Source organism: Aquarana catesbeiana, linkage group LG06, assembly GCF_042186555.1.
Source record: "Aquarana catesbeiana isolate 2022-GZ linkage group LG06, ASM4218655v1, whole genome shotgun sequence".
NCBI lineage: Eukaryota > Metazoa > Chordata > Amphibia > Anura > Ranidae > Aquarana > Aquarana catesbeiana.
Window position 1 is genome coordinate 214,877,202 of NC_133329.1, and position 14,272 is coordinate 214,891,473.

The 14,272-nt window shown below is 42.2% G+C and overlaps 1 protein-coding gene across 10 annotated transcripts in view; it reads right to left on the reverse strand.

The window, feature by feature from the left end:
• Positions 1–14,272, reverse strand: part of METTL22 (methyltransferase 22, Kin17 lysine) — a 625,143-nt gene that overhangs the window by 40,357 nt on the left and 570,514 nt on the right. For 9 of the 10 annotated variants that reach the window (XM_073632992.1, XM_073632998.1, XM_073632997.1 and 6 more), the window contains 2 exons: positions 4,543–4,623; positions 2,641–2,743 (listed from right to left, as the gene is read on the reverse strand). In XM_073632992.1, coding sequence (XP_073489093.1) covers positions 2,641–2,743; positions 4,543–4,623 — 184 coding nt within the window. The remainder of the gene's footprint in view (positions 1–2,640; positions 2,744–4,542; positions 4,624–14,272) is intronic. The other variant, XM_073632993.1, reaches the window with a different exon arrangement.

The window sequence follows — 14,272 nt, forward strand, 5'->3', positions numbered from 1 at the left end:
TTATTATAGGGAAAGGGTGGGCATCTATGGCTTAGGCTGTAGAACTATGCACTAAACTTTGATGCCACCTGTCCTTTCCCCTGGCCATAAAAATTTTCCTTCCATTTGCTGCTGCCTACCCTTCTGCTTGTGTTGTGAATGAGCAGGCGGCCTATGAAAAAATTCCACAGACTTCTCATAGTCAGTTGATGAGTCTATGGTAGGATTAGCTGAAAAAAAAAGGAGTAAAAAGGCACAGCAGCAGCACAAGAGAGGCAAGTGATTGATATGTGTCCTTGTGGAAGAGAACCAAAAGGGCAGATGAAAAGCACTGTAAACAAAATGCCTGCTCAGCACCCTTGAGGAGGAGGAGAAAAAGCAGGTTAAAAAAAGGAATGCATTGAAACCTCAGCAAATGTATAGCAGTATTGGAGAAGAAAAAGGGGGGCTATAAAACAGGGCACATTAGCAGTAGTTAAAAAAATGGTTATGTACCCTTGAAGAGGAGATAAGGGGGTATGAGGAGCAGCAGAACGGAAAGTGGCTGCTTGCAGCCTTGAGGAAACAAGGATGAGGAAAAGGGAGCATTAGTAGCACTCTAAACAAAAGTAGCTGCTATGCACCTTTGAGAAGGAGGAAGAGAGGGTGCATTAGCAGTGCTATTAAATTAAAGTTCCTGCTATGCACACTTGAGGAGGCGGAGGAAAAGGGTGCATTGGCAGGCATTTCTGTGCAAGTGGCTACTCTGCACCCAAGAAGAGAAAGAGGAGGGAGACTTTTTTAGCCACTTTACTGTGTGATTCACCATTGGAAGGGTGAAAAGCTCCCCAGAGCCTCTCCTATATATGTGACTAAGAAGGAACATTTTGGGGAGGGACAAGCAGCCTATAACTTAGGATGAGATGCCCAACTTTTTGCTTCTGCCTGCTATTCCCTGAGGTCAGAGAATTTGCAGACTCCATTTGTTGCTGCCCCTACGTTGTAAAAGGGCAGGTAGACTTTTTTTTTCTATAAAAAGGTAGCACCCAGTTTGTGTTACCTTCTCTGCCTCTGTTCCCCAGGGAAGCTACAGAATTACAAGAAAAAAAATGTACAAATTAAAAAATAATCCTCCCAAGCCAGGATAAGTATAAGCCCAACACATACCATGCTATTGCTAGAGACAATTAGTAAAAGTCTAGCTAATAGTCCATTCATTGTAATAATAGTTATATTCTTATTTTTCTTCAGCAAATCACAATGCCACAAAAAAAAAAAAATTGCAGAAAGGTGGATGCTGAATGCAGTGTGTTCTAAGACACTGGGGCAGAAAAATACCTTTTTACAGAACACCTCAGCAAGCCAATATGTCTAATTTGCCATGCAGGTGTTGCTGTGAACAAGGAGACACTATGAGACTAACATTCAATATTTAGTGAACTTAATGGGCAGAAAACCATCTTAATGTGCAGCAAGGCAGTTTTCACTTTATAACGCCAGCATCAGTGGTCGGGTGTCACAAGGGAAGGGCCTGAGCCTCGAGGGAGTGAACCTGCATTCCAGTGGTGGCTGGTGCTTACTATTTTTGGGGTGGACGGTACAACCAACACTACCCCCAGCGGGAGACACAGGCAGCAGCAATAACCGCCGCAGCACCAACAACCCTTCTGGGAGACACAACAGGCAGCGGCAATAACCCTCGCAGCAGGGGTCACCCGCAGCACCAACAACCCCCCCCCCCCGCGGGAGACACAGGCAGCAGCGATCACCCTACCTAGTGGAGGCATGGAGGAGACATGGAGGCAGGGAGAAGGAAGAGCCAGCTGCTCCAGCGAGGAAAAAGACATTCTCCTTGTCCAGAGTCCGTGTCCAGAGACAGGATTTGCCAAGGGATCATAAGACTCCCTGGCCAATAGGGATTCCTGATTGGCCGGAAGGAGAATGTGGCAGAATAGCGAATAATCATTCGCTAGTGTCACACAACTGGGTGGGATCAGGGCGCACTCTCTGCGCCCCAAACCCACCCTATTTTGAAGCCTATTAGAGCCTCTGGCTCTAATCAGGTGCTTCAAAAGACACACCCCCTGCCTATCCCCGCAATTGTAATTCATGTGCCCAGCGTCCTGAAAGGGGCCGGGTGCATGGATAGGGAGGGCGGAGGCAGTGTGCATGGGCCACCACTGCTGCATGCTCCCTCAGGGTGAACTGGCTTTGTATTAGTGAAGCACCTTAAAGTGAGGTAAAACTGTACTGTTATTATTACTATGTTAGGATTATTATCTGCATTTATTAGCAGGGGAATGCAGCCCCCCATGCATTCACATACATTGAATCTGGCCCTTAAGCGGAAAAAGGTTGCTGGCCCCTGTCATAAAGGAAGTATCCTTCTATGTAGTATTGAGGACCATTCATTGCTGCTTCTGGAGAACAAGATGGAAGACCCGGGGCTCTCTCAGGACTGTCAAAAAGCACCTAACAATAAAGTATATAAGCTAAAAAGTCTCCATACTCCTGGGGAGAAGTTGCTCTGACAAACATGTGTGACTGCTTTATTCTAAGCATTTGTTAAGAAAACTTTTGCAAATGTAGTTTGTCACAGTAGCAGAAAAAAAGAATCCCTGCTCACTTAAATATATTTAAAATAAAGGTATATGACAACATGTTCACATGTATATAACATACCTTCTCTCCATAGATAAATAAATAATGCAATTACTTCTTAATGATTGTGTGACTCGGGAAAGGGTTTTAAAGAGTGCATCTGTAAGGTCGTCATCATAAAACACTGAAAAATACAATTAAAAACATTTATTTTTTAACTGAAGCATTCCTAAAAAAAACGTTGTTAAAATTCAGACTTTGTGTAGATCAGTAGGCCCGTGCTAGAATTATCAAATTACATTATTCCAAGGAAAAATTACCTCTCAAGCTTATTTTGATCTCCTCATTTGATATAAAGGTTTAGGCAAAGATCACATGGTCTCTGAATACCATGAACATTGTGGGTGACAGAGACTGTACAGAGTCTTTTGAATTCAATTAGCCAAGGTTGATTTACTAAAGGAGTTAGGCTGGCCATAGACTGTTCGAATCTCAGTTGGTTCAGCAGGAACCGGCTGAGATCCGAACCGTATATGGGAAGGCTGAATGTACCAAGTTGATCAATCGATCAACTTGGGTACAACCAGCCTGCTGGATGTGTTGTGTTGATGGGTAAATTGTGCACATTTCTTTCCCACAACCCATACTTGCAAGAAAGAAATTTGCACAGTCTATGGCCTGTCTTAAGAATCTTCACACAAGAATGTGTTATTCACTTCAATTATCCAATCATTTTCAGACAGAATAAACAAACAGAAATTTGCTTTTCACATGATTATTAACTGAAATTAATATTTATACAATTTATTGTGTGAAGATTCTTAACTATTTTGTTAAATTAGCTTCATTGTCTAGTAGAACAATCATAGAAGAAAGAGGATCAGGAGAGCCAAATCAGTGTATCACTACTAAGTATAGCTTGCTTTTGTAATAAGTAGTATGTACATTTATAACTTCAAACTACTCAAAGAATGATGGGTTTCATATCGCTGACACTGATAAAGAATGTGCAACAATCTGATCTCTTTCATATGTACATTAAAAATAATTCATTACAGAGAGGAAAGAGTTTTTTTTTTTTTTTTTAAAGAACTGCCTGTAATAAGAAGAGATAATACTTTCTGTCCTACCGTATATGCCACCAATCTGCTGCAGAGCTATTATGGCTTTAAAAATGTCAGCATCTAATACTTTTGGAGTGTTGGATGTTTGGTCCTTTTCTACATTTTGTGGTTTCATCCTCCAGGCCCTATGTCAATATAGAACATAAACCTAACCACAGTAGGCACCAGGGGACCAGGCACCCAACATACCAGGAAGTGTGTTTGAAGAAACATTTTCAGCCAGCTCAACTCAAGAGAGCAGTGACTGAAGGTTTAGTAGCAAGAATGAGAAGTGTTAACCATTTTTGTTTACAGACAGCCCCTTTCAAAAACTTGTTTGCTCTAGTGAGAGTCACGTTAAAGAACAACAAAATAGAAGTTAAATATATTAACATAGCATATCATTTAGATATATGGGGCCTTTAAAATTTACAAAACATAACCAGGTAATGCCTTTAGCCTCTTTCAATGTCATGGAAGAGTAGCTAAGCTTATCTCCAGTAAATGAGTGAATATAGACTAAAAGCATTATTCATGTGAGAGAAGAAAAAGGAAAGGTCATTTGCTTTAATGCGGTGTATTTATTTCTACAAAAGAGTAGTTGTAAAATTCTAAAGTATAAATACAATGTATTTTAAATTTAACATTTGTTTATTACATGAGTTATTTAGAGCTTTGCACATAATCAGAATATGTTCATGTTTTGGAATTACGTATGTACAGTAGTACTACATAAGCCTTGGAGTAACATTGCTAAAGTCTAAAAAAAAACAAACAATAAAATGGTCAGAGGATTAGGGTAAGGATACATAGGTAGTAAACGATTCTACCAACTGAAAACCTGACACAGTTGCACACAATCAGAACCACAAAACTTTACCATCAGCAGCGAATATTACTGTTGTCTCATCGTAAAAGTGAGATATGTCATCTTCTGTCCAGCTGTATGGGTTTTCTGGATCTGTAAAGAGATATAATGTCCATTAACCACTTCAGCTCTGGAAGGTTTACTCCCTTTCATGACCAGCTAATTTTTTGAGATACTGCACCGTGTTACTTTAACTGACAATTGCACGGTTGTGCAACGCTTTACCCAAATAAAAGGTTTGTTCTTTTCTCCCCACAAATAGAGCTTTCTTTTGATAGTATTTGATCACCTCTGCGATTTTAATTTTTTTCGCTATCAACAAAAAAGACCGACAATTTTGAAAAAAAAAAAAACAATGTTTTTGACTTGCTGCTATAAACATACCCAATAAAAAAAAATGTAAGAAAAAATATTTTTTCATCAATTTAGGCCAATATGTATTCTGCATACATATTGGCATAACACTTGACACTTTTTGGGCACCAATGACACTAATACAGTGATCAGTGCTAAAAAATATACACTGTACTAATGACACTGGCAGGGAAGTGGTTAACATCAGGGGTGATCAAAGGGTTAACTGTGTTCCTAGGGAGTACTTGCTAACTGTGGGGGGCTTTGACTGGAGAAAGGTAAAGATTTGTGTTCCAGGATCAGTACATTCCTCTCCACAGAATGGCGGTCTGACTTGTTTACATAGGCAGACCGCCGTTCTGCCGGTCTCCCGAACGATCAGCGGGTCCCGAAGGACATCGCATCTTCCTAACCCGCTGATTGGCTCCCGCTGTGTCCAATCACATCTGCCCCAGACTCAGAAGTGTCAGAGGCGTAAAAGGCTACGTCTGGGAATGGAAGATGGAGTCCATCCTCCATCCCAGATGTAGCCTTTTACGGGGAAACGCGTCAGAGGGGAAAGGAGCTGTGGCATTACAATTGTCTGGATCTGCTGGTAATCCCATGGTCGGATTATCCTCTCTACTGCTTGATTGCTTCTACTTTGTTGCAAGTGCAATATGTAGCTGAATAAACCCCTAAAGTTTTATACATTATGCGATGAGCCTTCCTTCTGTTTTAATCCATAACACGTATTGAGTGTGAGGTGTATAGCGGATCTGAATAAAATTGTGATTGTGATTAAATATAATTACCCATAATTGTGTATATCAGCCTATATGGCCTGATTCCTCAGTGACACTCCAAACACCTACAAGCCAACACACAAACAAAACCAGACAAAAAAAAAAAAAAAAAAAGACCAAAACCAACCATACGTGCCCTGTGATTAATATTAATTGTCCATAGTTGTGTATATCGGCCTTCGTGGCCTAATTCCTCAACTAATTCCCGACAAAAAAAAAAAAAGAAATAAAAGGGTTAAAATAATTAAAGACAGAATAGTCCCCTCTCCTACTTCCGTGTGTTTACCCAACCTCATATAATGTGGGAGGCCACTAATGGCCATAGTCGGATATAACTTATACTTTGTGTGCAAAAAAAAAATGAATAAGCAAATTTCACAGCCCACTACTCCCCACCTTCAAGTGCCAAACTCTCCACCTCCACATGACTTAACTCCCCCTCTCTCTCTCTCTCCCTTCACTAGGGGGGCAGGCATCCAAATAAAGGGGTGAAGGGGGAGGGGGGAAGAAGAGAACAGCAGCAAAAAAAAAAAGGAAAGAAAACCCCGGCATAGATCTATCCTGTTCATAGTTCGCACTTCGGCTCCTTGCTCCTTTATGGCTAAGACCATATGCAGTTATACTGAGGGACTTATAGAGCCATTACCACCCTTACCTTCCCATTCCCTATCTTTTTCCCTAATCTATCTCATGTGCACACTGTATCCAGCCTGCCCATATCTTCTCAAATTCCCCTTTTTTGTCCCTTACTACATGAATCCACCTTTCAGCTTCCATTATCCGGTTAACCTCCTTTTTCCAATCGTCTAGTGTTGGGCAGGCGATCTGTTTCCAAAATCTGGGGATTAATATTTTAGCTGCATTTAATAGGTGTGGTGTAATGCTCTTCCTATAGGCTTTAATTGGGCCGGTTGTTCTGTGAAGTAAGAAGTCCAAAGGTGCAAACTCTATAGGTCTAGGGGTCAACCTCCCGATCCATGGTGCAACTGCTACCCAAAATGCTTTGATCCTGGGGCATTCCCACCACAAATGGAGAAATGTACTCCTTTGCTCACACCCTCTCCAGCACTGGGCATCGGCTGCTGGGTACATCTTATTTAGTCTTCCTGTTGTCCTATTCCACCTTGTCAAGAATTTATAGGCCATTTCCTGAATGTACGAACTTATGGACGTTGAATAAGTTGATTTAATCATTTTTTTAATTTGTTCATTTGACAGTTCCTTATTTAATTATCTTTCCCATTCCCTAATAAAGTATGGGACTGTATTCTTTTGGGCACCAAGTATCAGGCTATACATCTGAGATAACAGATGTCTATTTTCCCCCATGCGTACACACTGGCTCTCAAACCTAGTAGTTGAATTTAATGGTCTTAGTGAGGGTTTCATCTTTTTAAAAAAGCTTGTCATTTGATTGTATCTCCATCCTGATATGGGTATATTCCCTAGAGCTGTAACCAGCTCCGGGTAAGTTGCTAAGGTCCCCCGCGGGGCAAACTTGCCACAAGTGACATCCCCCTCCCTTCCCCCGGTGGAAACCACGGGAATCCCTCCAGTGGAGCTAAAGGGGTCACCTGGGGGGAGTACTCTCCTATTTTATTCAGATTATCCCATGTTGACAAAGAATTCCAAGTCAGGGGGGACGTCCACTTCAAAAGTCCTCTTGCCACACTCGGAATCCAGGGGGCTCCTGACAAATTCCTCCCCGCTATAGCTTTTTCTAATGGGACCAACATTCTACTAGAGGAGTCATGGCACCAATTCAAGATTCGAACCAGCGAGATTGCCTTATAATATACTAATATATCAGGCAGGCCCAATCCTCCATCTGCCTTACTTCTACGCAGGATGTCATAGGTCAGCCTTGGTCGTTTACCATTGCACACAAATGCTACAAAAGCCTTCCGTATCTGTTTGAAAAAGATTCCTGGTAGTTTAATCGGGACTGTATATAACATGTAAATAATTCTGGGTAGTGTACACATTTTAATAGCGCTCACTCTTCCAAACCATGTTAGATATTGTCCTGTCCATTTCTTTAAGTCCCCCTTTAGCCCTGCAATTAGGGAGGCATAATTAAGATCATATAACATTTTTTGATCCAAAATAATATGAACCCCTAGATAAAACAAGGAGTCGTTCTTCCACACAAAGGGGTACTCCCTCCTCAGCATCCTTACCATCTCTTGAGGGATGTGACTGGGGAGGAGTGTTGATTTTTCATAATTGATTTTAAAATTAGATAGATGACCGTATCTGTCTATTTCCTGCATGAGAGCTATTAAGGATGTCTGAGGTGTTGAGAGGTAGAACAGTAGATCATCAGCATAAGCCGATACCTTATGTTCCACGTCCCCAACACCTATCCCCAATATCTCCCCATTACCTCTAATCCTACAGAGAAATGGCTCTAATATTATAGCAAATATTAATGGGGAGAGTGGGCACCCTTGCCTTGTTCCATTTCGTATATTAAGATTGTACCATTTACTTTAACCCTTGCTCTTGGATCCGCATAGAGAGCCATTATCCATCCCATCATACGGTCACCCAGACCCACCCCCTTCAAGACTTCATTCATAAAGCCCCAGTTCACCCTATCGAAGGCTTTTTCTGCGTCCATCGATAGTACGATCTTTGGAGCTTTCTCTGGGCCATGTTGTATCCAGTGGAGCAGGTGAAGTGCCCGGATGGTATTATCCCTTGCCTCACGTCCTTTTACAAAACCTGTCTGATCCGGGTGCACCAATCCCCTATATGTTCTTGCAGTCTCAGAGATAAAATTTTAGCAAGCAGTTTAATATCTGAGTTGAGCAGAGAAATAGGCCTATAGTTGGCACAGTACTGAGGGTCTTTCCCTTCCTTCGGGATTATAGTTATGTACGCCACCAGGGCTTCTGGAGGCAATGGGTTAACTGCATTAATTGAGCTAAAATAATTGCATAGCGGTTTTATCAGCTCCGAAGAAAATTTTTTTGTAATAAATATTTGTCAGACCGTCCGGTCCAGGACTTTTCCCTGTCAGTAAGGCTGCTATTGCTCTGCTCAACTCTCCTGCTGTGATTGGGTGTTCCATTTCTGCTTTAATTGTCTCCGATAGGGTCGGCATTGATGATTTCCTAATATACTCTCATATTACCTCCCTTCTTTGGTCCTCCTTATTTTCTAATTGTACGGTCTCCGATGTCTGAATGTTATATAGGGTTTCGTAGAATCTTTGAAATTCTTTCGCTATGGCCTGTTTCCACTACCTTTCTGTTACGAATTAATAGGTTATGGACATGTCTAGATTCTTGTTGCTTTTTAAGTTGTTTAGCCAATAGTCGCCCGCATTTGTTCCCTTGCTCATAAAACCTATGGGCAAAGTATCTATATTTATTATTTATTCTTCGATCTAGGCATTGTGCAAGTTCTGCTCGAAGGTTCCCTAATTGTTGAATATCTAAGGGTTCTAAGTTTTTTTTTTATGTTTAATCTCTAGTACATTAATTTTCTCCAGTAGCTCTGTCACTTCCTTTTTTCTTTCTTTCTTAATACGGGATCCATAAGCTATTAATTCTCCTGTTATGACTGATTTATGGGCCTCCCACACTGACTGGTCTGACACCTCACCTGGCGTATTCCTCTCGAGTCCCTTATTTTAGCTGTTAATTCTTCGGTTATCTTTTTGTTATCTAACAGTGATTCATTCAATCGCCAAGTTCGTTCTATATAACCTGTCTGGATGGGGGAAAGTGTTAACGTTATTGGGGCATGATCTTAGATAGTTATAGCCTCGATGGTACAATTTTCGGACGTTTTCTAAATAGAATTGATCTACCATAAATACATCGATACGCGAATACATTTTATGTGTTTTAGAGTAATAACTATAATCCTTTACTTCGTTGTGCATTACCCGCCAGCTATCAACTAAATGTTGGGTGTGTAAGAGTTGTTTTAAATACTTTAGGGCTCTAAAGGATATAGAGGTTTTCCCTGATGTTGTGTCCAGACCTGGGTCCAGCACAATATTAAAATCTCCACCCAAGATCAGACACCCTTCCCTAAATTTCTTCAGCGTCCTCAACATTTCGGCAAGAAAGTTAACTGTCCCTATATTTGGAGCGTAAATTGCAGCAAATGTGTATCGCTGGCTATGTATTACACCTTTAACAAATAAAAAACAACCTTCTGTGTCTGCTTGAACAGACGTCAATACCCATGGGCAAGTTTTCTTAAACGCTATTGTAACCCCCCTTGCCCTAGCAATAGGTGATGTTGCATGATACCAGTGGCTGAACATATGTCCAGGCATATTAGGTATAGACCTCTCCCTGAAATGCGTTTCTTGTAGAAATGCTATGTCCGCCGCATAATATTGTAGTTCATGCCAAAGTTGGCCCCGTTTATGCTGTGAGCCCAATCCTTTCACATTATATGATACAATCTTTAATGGTGTAGCCATCTCTCAAAAAAAAAAAAAAAAAAAATACCAACCATATATTGTGTTCTTTGCCATTTGCCATTGTTCAGGCCATTGTTCTGCAGGGAGGTCCCAATTTTATGTGTCCTCCAATCTGTAAAGTCTACTGCCAGGAGATCCAGTATTTCCACAAATGTCTGTAGGTCGTCCTTGGTACGTAGAGTTGCTGTTTTGCCATTTCTAGAAGCCGTCAAGCTGAATGGAAACCCCCAACGATAGTTCACCTCCTTTAAGCGCAGGGCTTCCAGCAGAGGCCTAACCGCTCGGCGTTGGTACAAAGTCCTGCGTGTTAAATCTGGGTATAGTGATAGAGTCATACCATCAAATAAGATTTCAGGGCTGCTGCGGGCCGTTTTCATAATGGTTTCCCTTATTGTATATTTATGTACTCTACATATAACATCCCCGGATTTCTCCCTATTTTGAGTAGAATATGTGGGGACTCGATGAATCTGATCTATTTCAATACATTCAGGTGCAGAGGCCCCCATAATCTGACCAAAAATTTTTTGGACTACTGAGACTAAATCGGTTGTTTGGATTGTTTCAGGTAACCCTTTTATGCGGATGTTCTGCCTTCTATCTCTGTTCTCGTAATCATCTAACTGATCCTTGTATAGGTTTAGGACATCCTTATGTTCTTTAATCAAATCTTGGACCTCCGTCACCACCTGTACCATTGCCTCATGGTTCTCTTCCAAACTTTCCACCCTGTGCCCCAGTGCCCTTGTATCTTCTTTTAATTCCTCTACTGCTTGCTGGCAAGCCTGCTCCACTGAGCTGATTAGTTGCTGGATATCAGTCTTTGTAGGGAGGGCCCTCAGTAGATCCTTGATTTCCCTAATTTCTCTCTCTGCGTCCCCCGCACCTCCCCTTGATACCGGGGGTCGTTTCTCCCTTTCTTCCAGTGGGGGACTTGTGGGGTAACTGGGACCTGCCAATGCTTGTTTCTCCTCCCTCGCTACTAATTCCTCCTCCAAAAATGGGGTCCCTCTCTCTACCATAGCCAGGTCTCCTTTTGAAGACAAGACATCCAGGGCCATACTATTTGCGGATTCGGGGGGGCTATGTTCCAACATCATGGCGTCTGCTTTTTGCGTGTCTGTCTTTATTTCCACCCCCCCTTGGTCATTTTCCATCCTTCCTATATTAGGCACCCCCTCTTCAAGCCCCAACTGCCTTGTCTCCACACTGCTGTATCTTTTCCCGTACTTGGAGAGTGTTGTTCTACATTAGGGATGTCTCTCTCAGGAAGCTTCCTCCCTCGTCCTATTGTCGGGGATCTCCTTCCTTGCTCTGTGTGGGTCCGTCCAGCCACTTGTACGCCGCGGCCTGATGTCAGCGACTTACAGTCCATTTGCTTCCCACTGTCCCTTGGTTTCCATTGCCCCACCACTTCTCTCTTCCTGCCCTCCCATACGGTATCCCTGCTCTGCACGGGGGGAGAGATAAAGTTGTATCCCTCCTGACTCACTCCGGTTTCCTTTTGCCGGTTGCTGCGTGGCTTGTCGGCGTGTGGTTATTGCTGATTGCAATATCTCATATAAAATTTTTAGGCAGGGAGGGTCGATATCCCACAAAAGTTATGTAAAGTTATGTAAGTATACAGTGGAGCGGTAAGACCGAACCAGGATAGAAAAAGTGAAGTGCTGGCCGTATATATCCTTATATTCTTTTTCCCTTTTTTTCTCCCTTCTTCCTTCTTTCCTTCCCTCTCTTTCTCCCCTTTCCTCCTCCTCTCTCTCCTTCAACTTTTTAGGGGAAGGGAAACCCCCAAAAAACAGTCTCTATGAGTCAGGACAGGCAGCTCCTGTACACAAGGGAGTGTTCTTCCCCCTTTTTAACTTTACAGAGAGGTATGCAGGGGGATGTATGAGTGGAAGCTTGTGGATGTATGCGTTAACCCTTTTTCCCTTTGCAGGGCTTCTCAAATAAAGGCAAAGAAGAGTTTTTATGTATAGATGACGAGCAATGGGCAAGTAAAACAGGCTAAATTATGTGGATCAGTTCAGTCCTACTCAGTCAAGGTTTTTCAAAGTCTTTCACCACTGTAGTGCTATAGACCAGAGAGGATCAGAGCAGACAGTTTTTCAATTATAACAATAGTCCTCTTCCTCCTGATCCTACTCCACCTGGCCAGCTTCCTTAGCAGCACTTTAGTTTTTAATATGTGGAATAGGTATAAGTATAGACTTTTAAGGTGCAAGTTTAAGTACTCCTACCCGATCTTCAGGGACGTCAATTCATGTCATCCATCCGACAGTCACCCCCCTGGTGTCTCCCAGGCACGGTTGAGCAGTGTGAGGCTTCTCCGGGCTTGTGTGGAGGTTGCCGTCCCGCTTCGTCTCTGTCTCCTGCTGCCGTTTGCTGCCAGTCCGCCCGTCCTCCAGGGCTCCGGGTTCTGAGCTCCTGCCGATATCCCCGCCCCCGGCCTCTCACAGCACAGGAATGCGACAGCGGCTTTTGATCTGTGCGGTGATACCGCCCGCTGGATGGCTCACTGCGGGCCGCTCACCCCTAGACACGGAGAGACGCCAGCCAGCAGCCGATCAGCTGAGCGGTAAGCGACCGGAATTCCAGGCAAGTAACAGGTATCAGCAGCTCGAATCCGACCAGCATGTGGCTAACATAGTTGGAGGCATCAGTCAATTTCAGCACAGGAGCTCAGACTCACTCCAGCATATTCACTCAGGGAGGAGCACTTAGCCGCTCAGAGCATCACACCTGTGAGCATTCTGACACTTGATTACTATTGATGTTTATTTATGTGTTGAAATAATTTAGTGTTTGGTCACAATATAACTTGCTTCAATTTATCACCTTGATAACAGACAGAGCAAATCTTTTACATTCTTGCCACATTTCGTATTTATTTTCATGTATTCAGGGAGTGGTAAAAAGTGCAGCAGTCTTTTTTCTTCATTTCTTTTGTTTAGCGCAAGATAAATAAATCAATCTATCTATCTATCTATCTATCTATCTATCTATCTATCTATCTATCTATCTATCTATCTATCTATCTATCTATCTATCTGTAAAATGTATCAGAGATCAGAGTTTAAATTGTTGGGGCTAGGGCCTGTATTAGCATATAGATCTAATGTTATAATATAGTCAACAGGACAAATACTATCACAATCGAACCTTGAATAAAAATTGTTTACACAGCTAGAGGTTATCCTATGATGACAATCAAGTTCACAAGGAAATCCAAAAATAAAAAAAAGGTAATTTTTTTAGACTACAAAAAACAAAAGAAAAGGAGAGAAATGTATAATCCGGCTATATTCACACTTGAGCTGGGAGTCTTTGGTTGTTTCAGCTAATAGAAAGCTAGTTGCTAACCTGCTAGAGGGAAAACAAATGCACAGTAGAAGCGATTTTGCAGGCGTTGCCACTGAAGTCCACCTCTTGAAGTGGTTTTTAACCCAACTGCACCCAATTAATCAGGCACACAGTACATGATTCCCTAAGCATTGCAGCATCTTTTTTTTTTTTTTTTGTATAAATACCTATTAGCCTTTTTTAGCTCTGTCAATTGTTCTATATCATCTCTATATCCGAGCGGAGGGAGCTGAGTAGGAGGGACACAGACTCCTTCTGACGTATCTTTCAGAAGAGGAATGTCTTATCTTCCTCCCTGCGGCTGTCAATGGAGTGTGTACGAGAGGAGAGGGGAGGGGCGTGGCTGGGAGTGTAGCTTAAAAATTGTAGCTCAAAAGAAGCTTATGTACTTTTTCAAACTACAAGCTTTAATCAACACTATGCTCCGGTCGTGAACAGGCACAATTGAAAACCAATGTTTTTTGGATGCTTAGTGTTCTGGAGCCTCATGCTCCAATATGCTCAGGTTTGAATGGGGTCTAAAAAAAAAATCTTCCCCTTTGCTGCACTGAATCAACAGTGTCTTGTCTATTAGGGGTGTAATAATATGAGTGAGTGCTCCAAACAAGCAAAAAAGCATAGTTACATAGTAGGTGAGGTTGAAAAAAGACACAAGTCCATCAAGTCCAAACTATGTGTGTGATTATATGTCAGTATTACATTGTATATCCCTGTATGTTGCGGTCGTTCAGGTGCTTATCTAATAGTTTCTTGAAACTATCAATGCCCCCCGCTGAGACCACCGCCTGTGGAA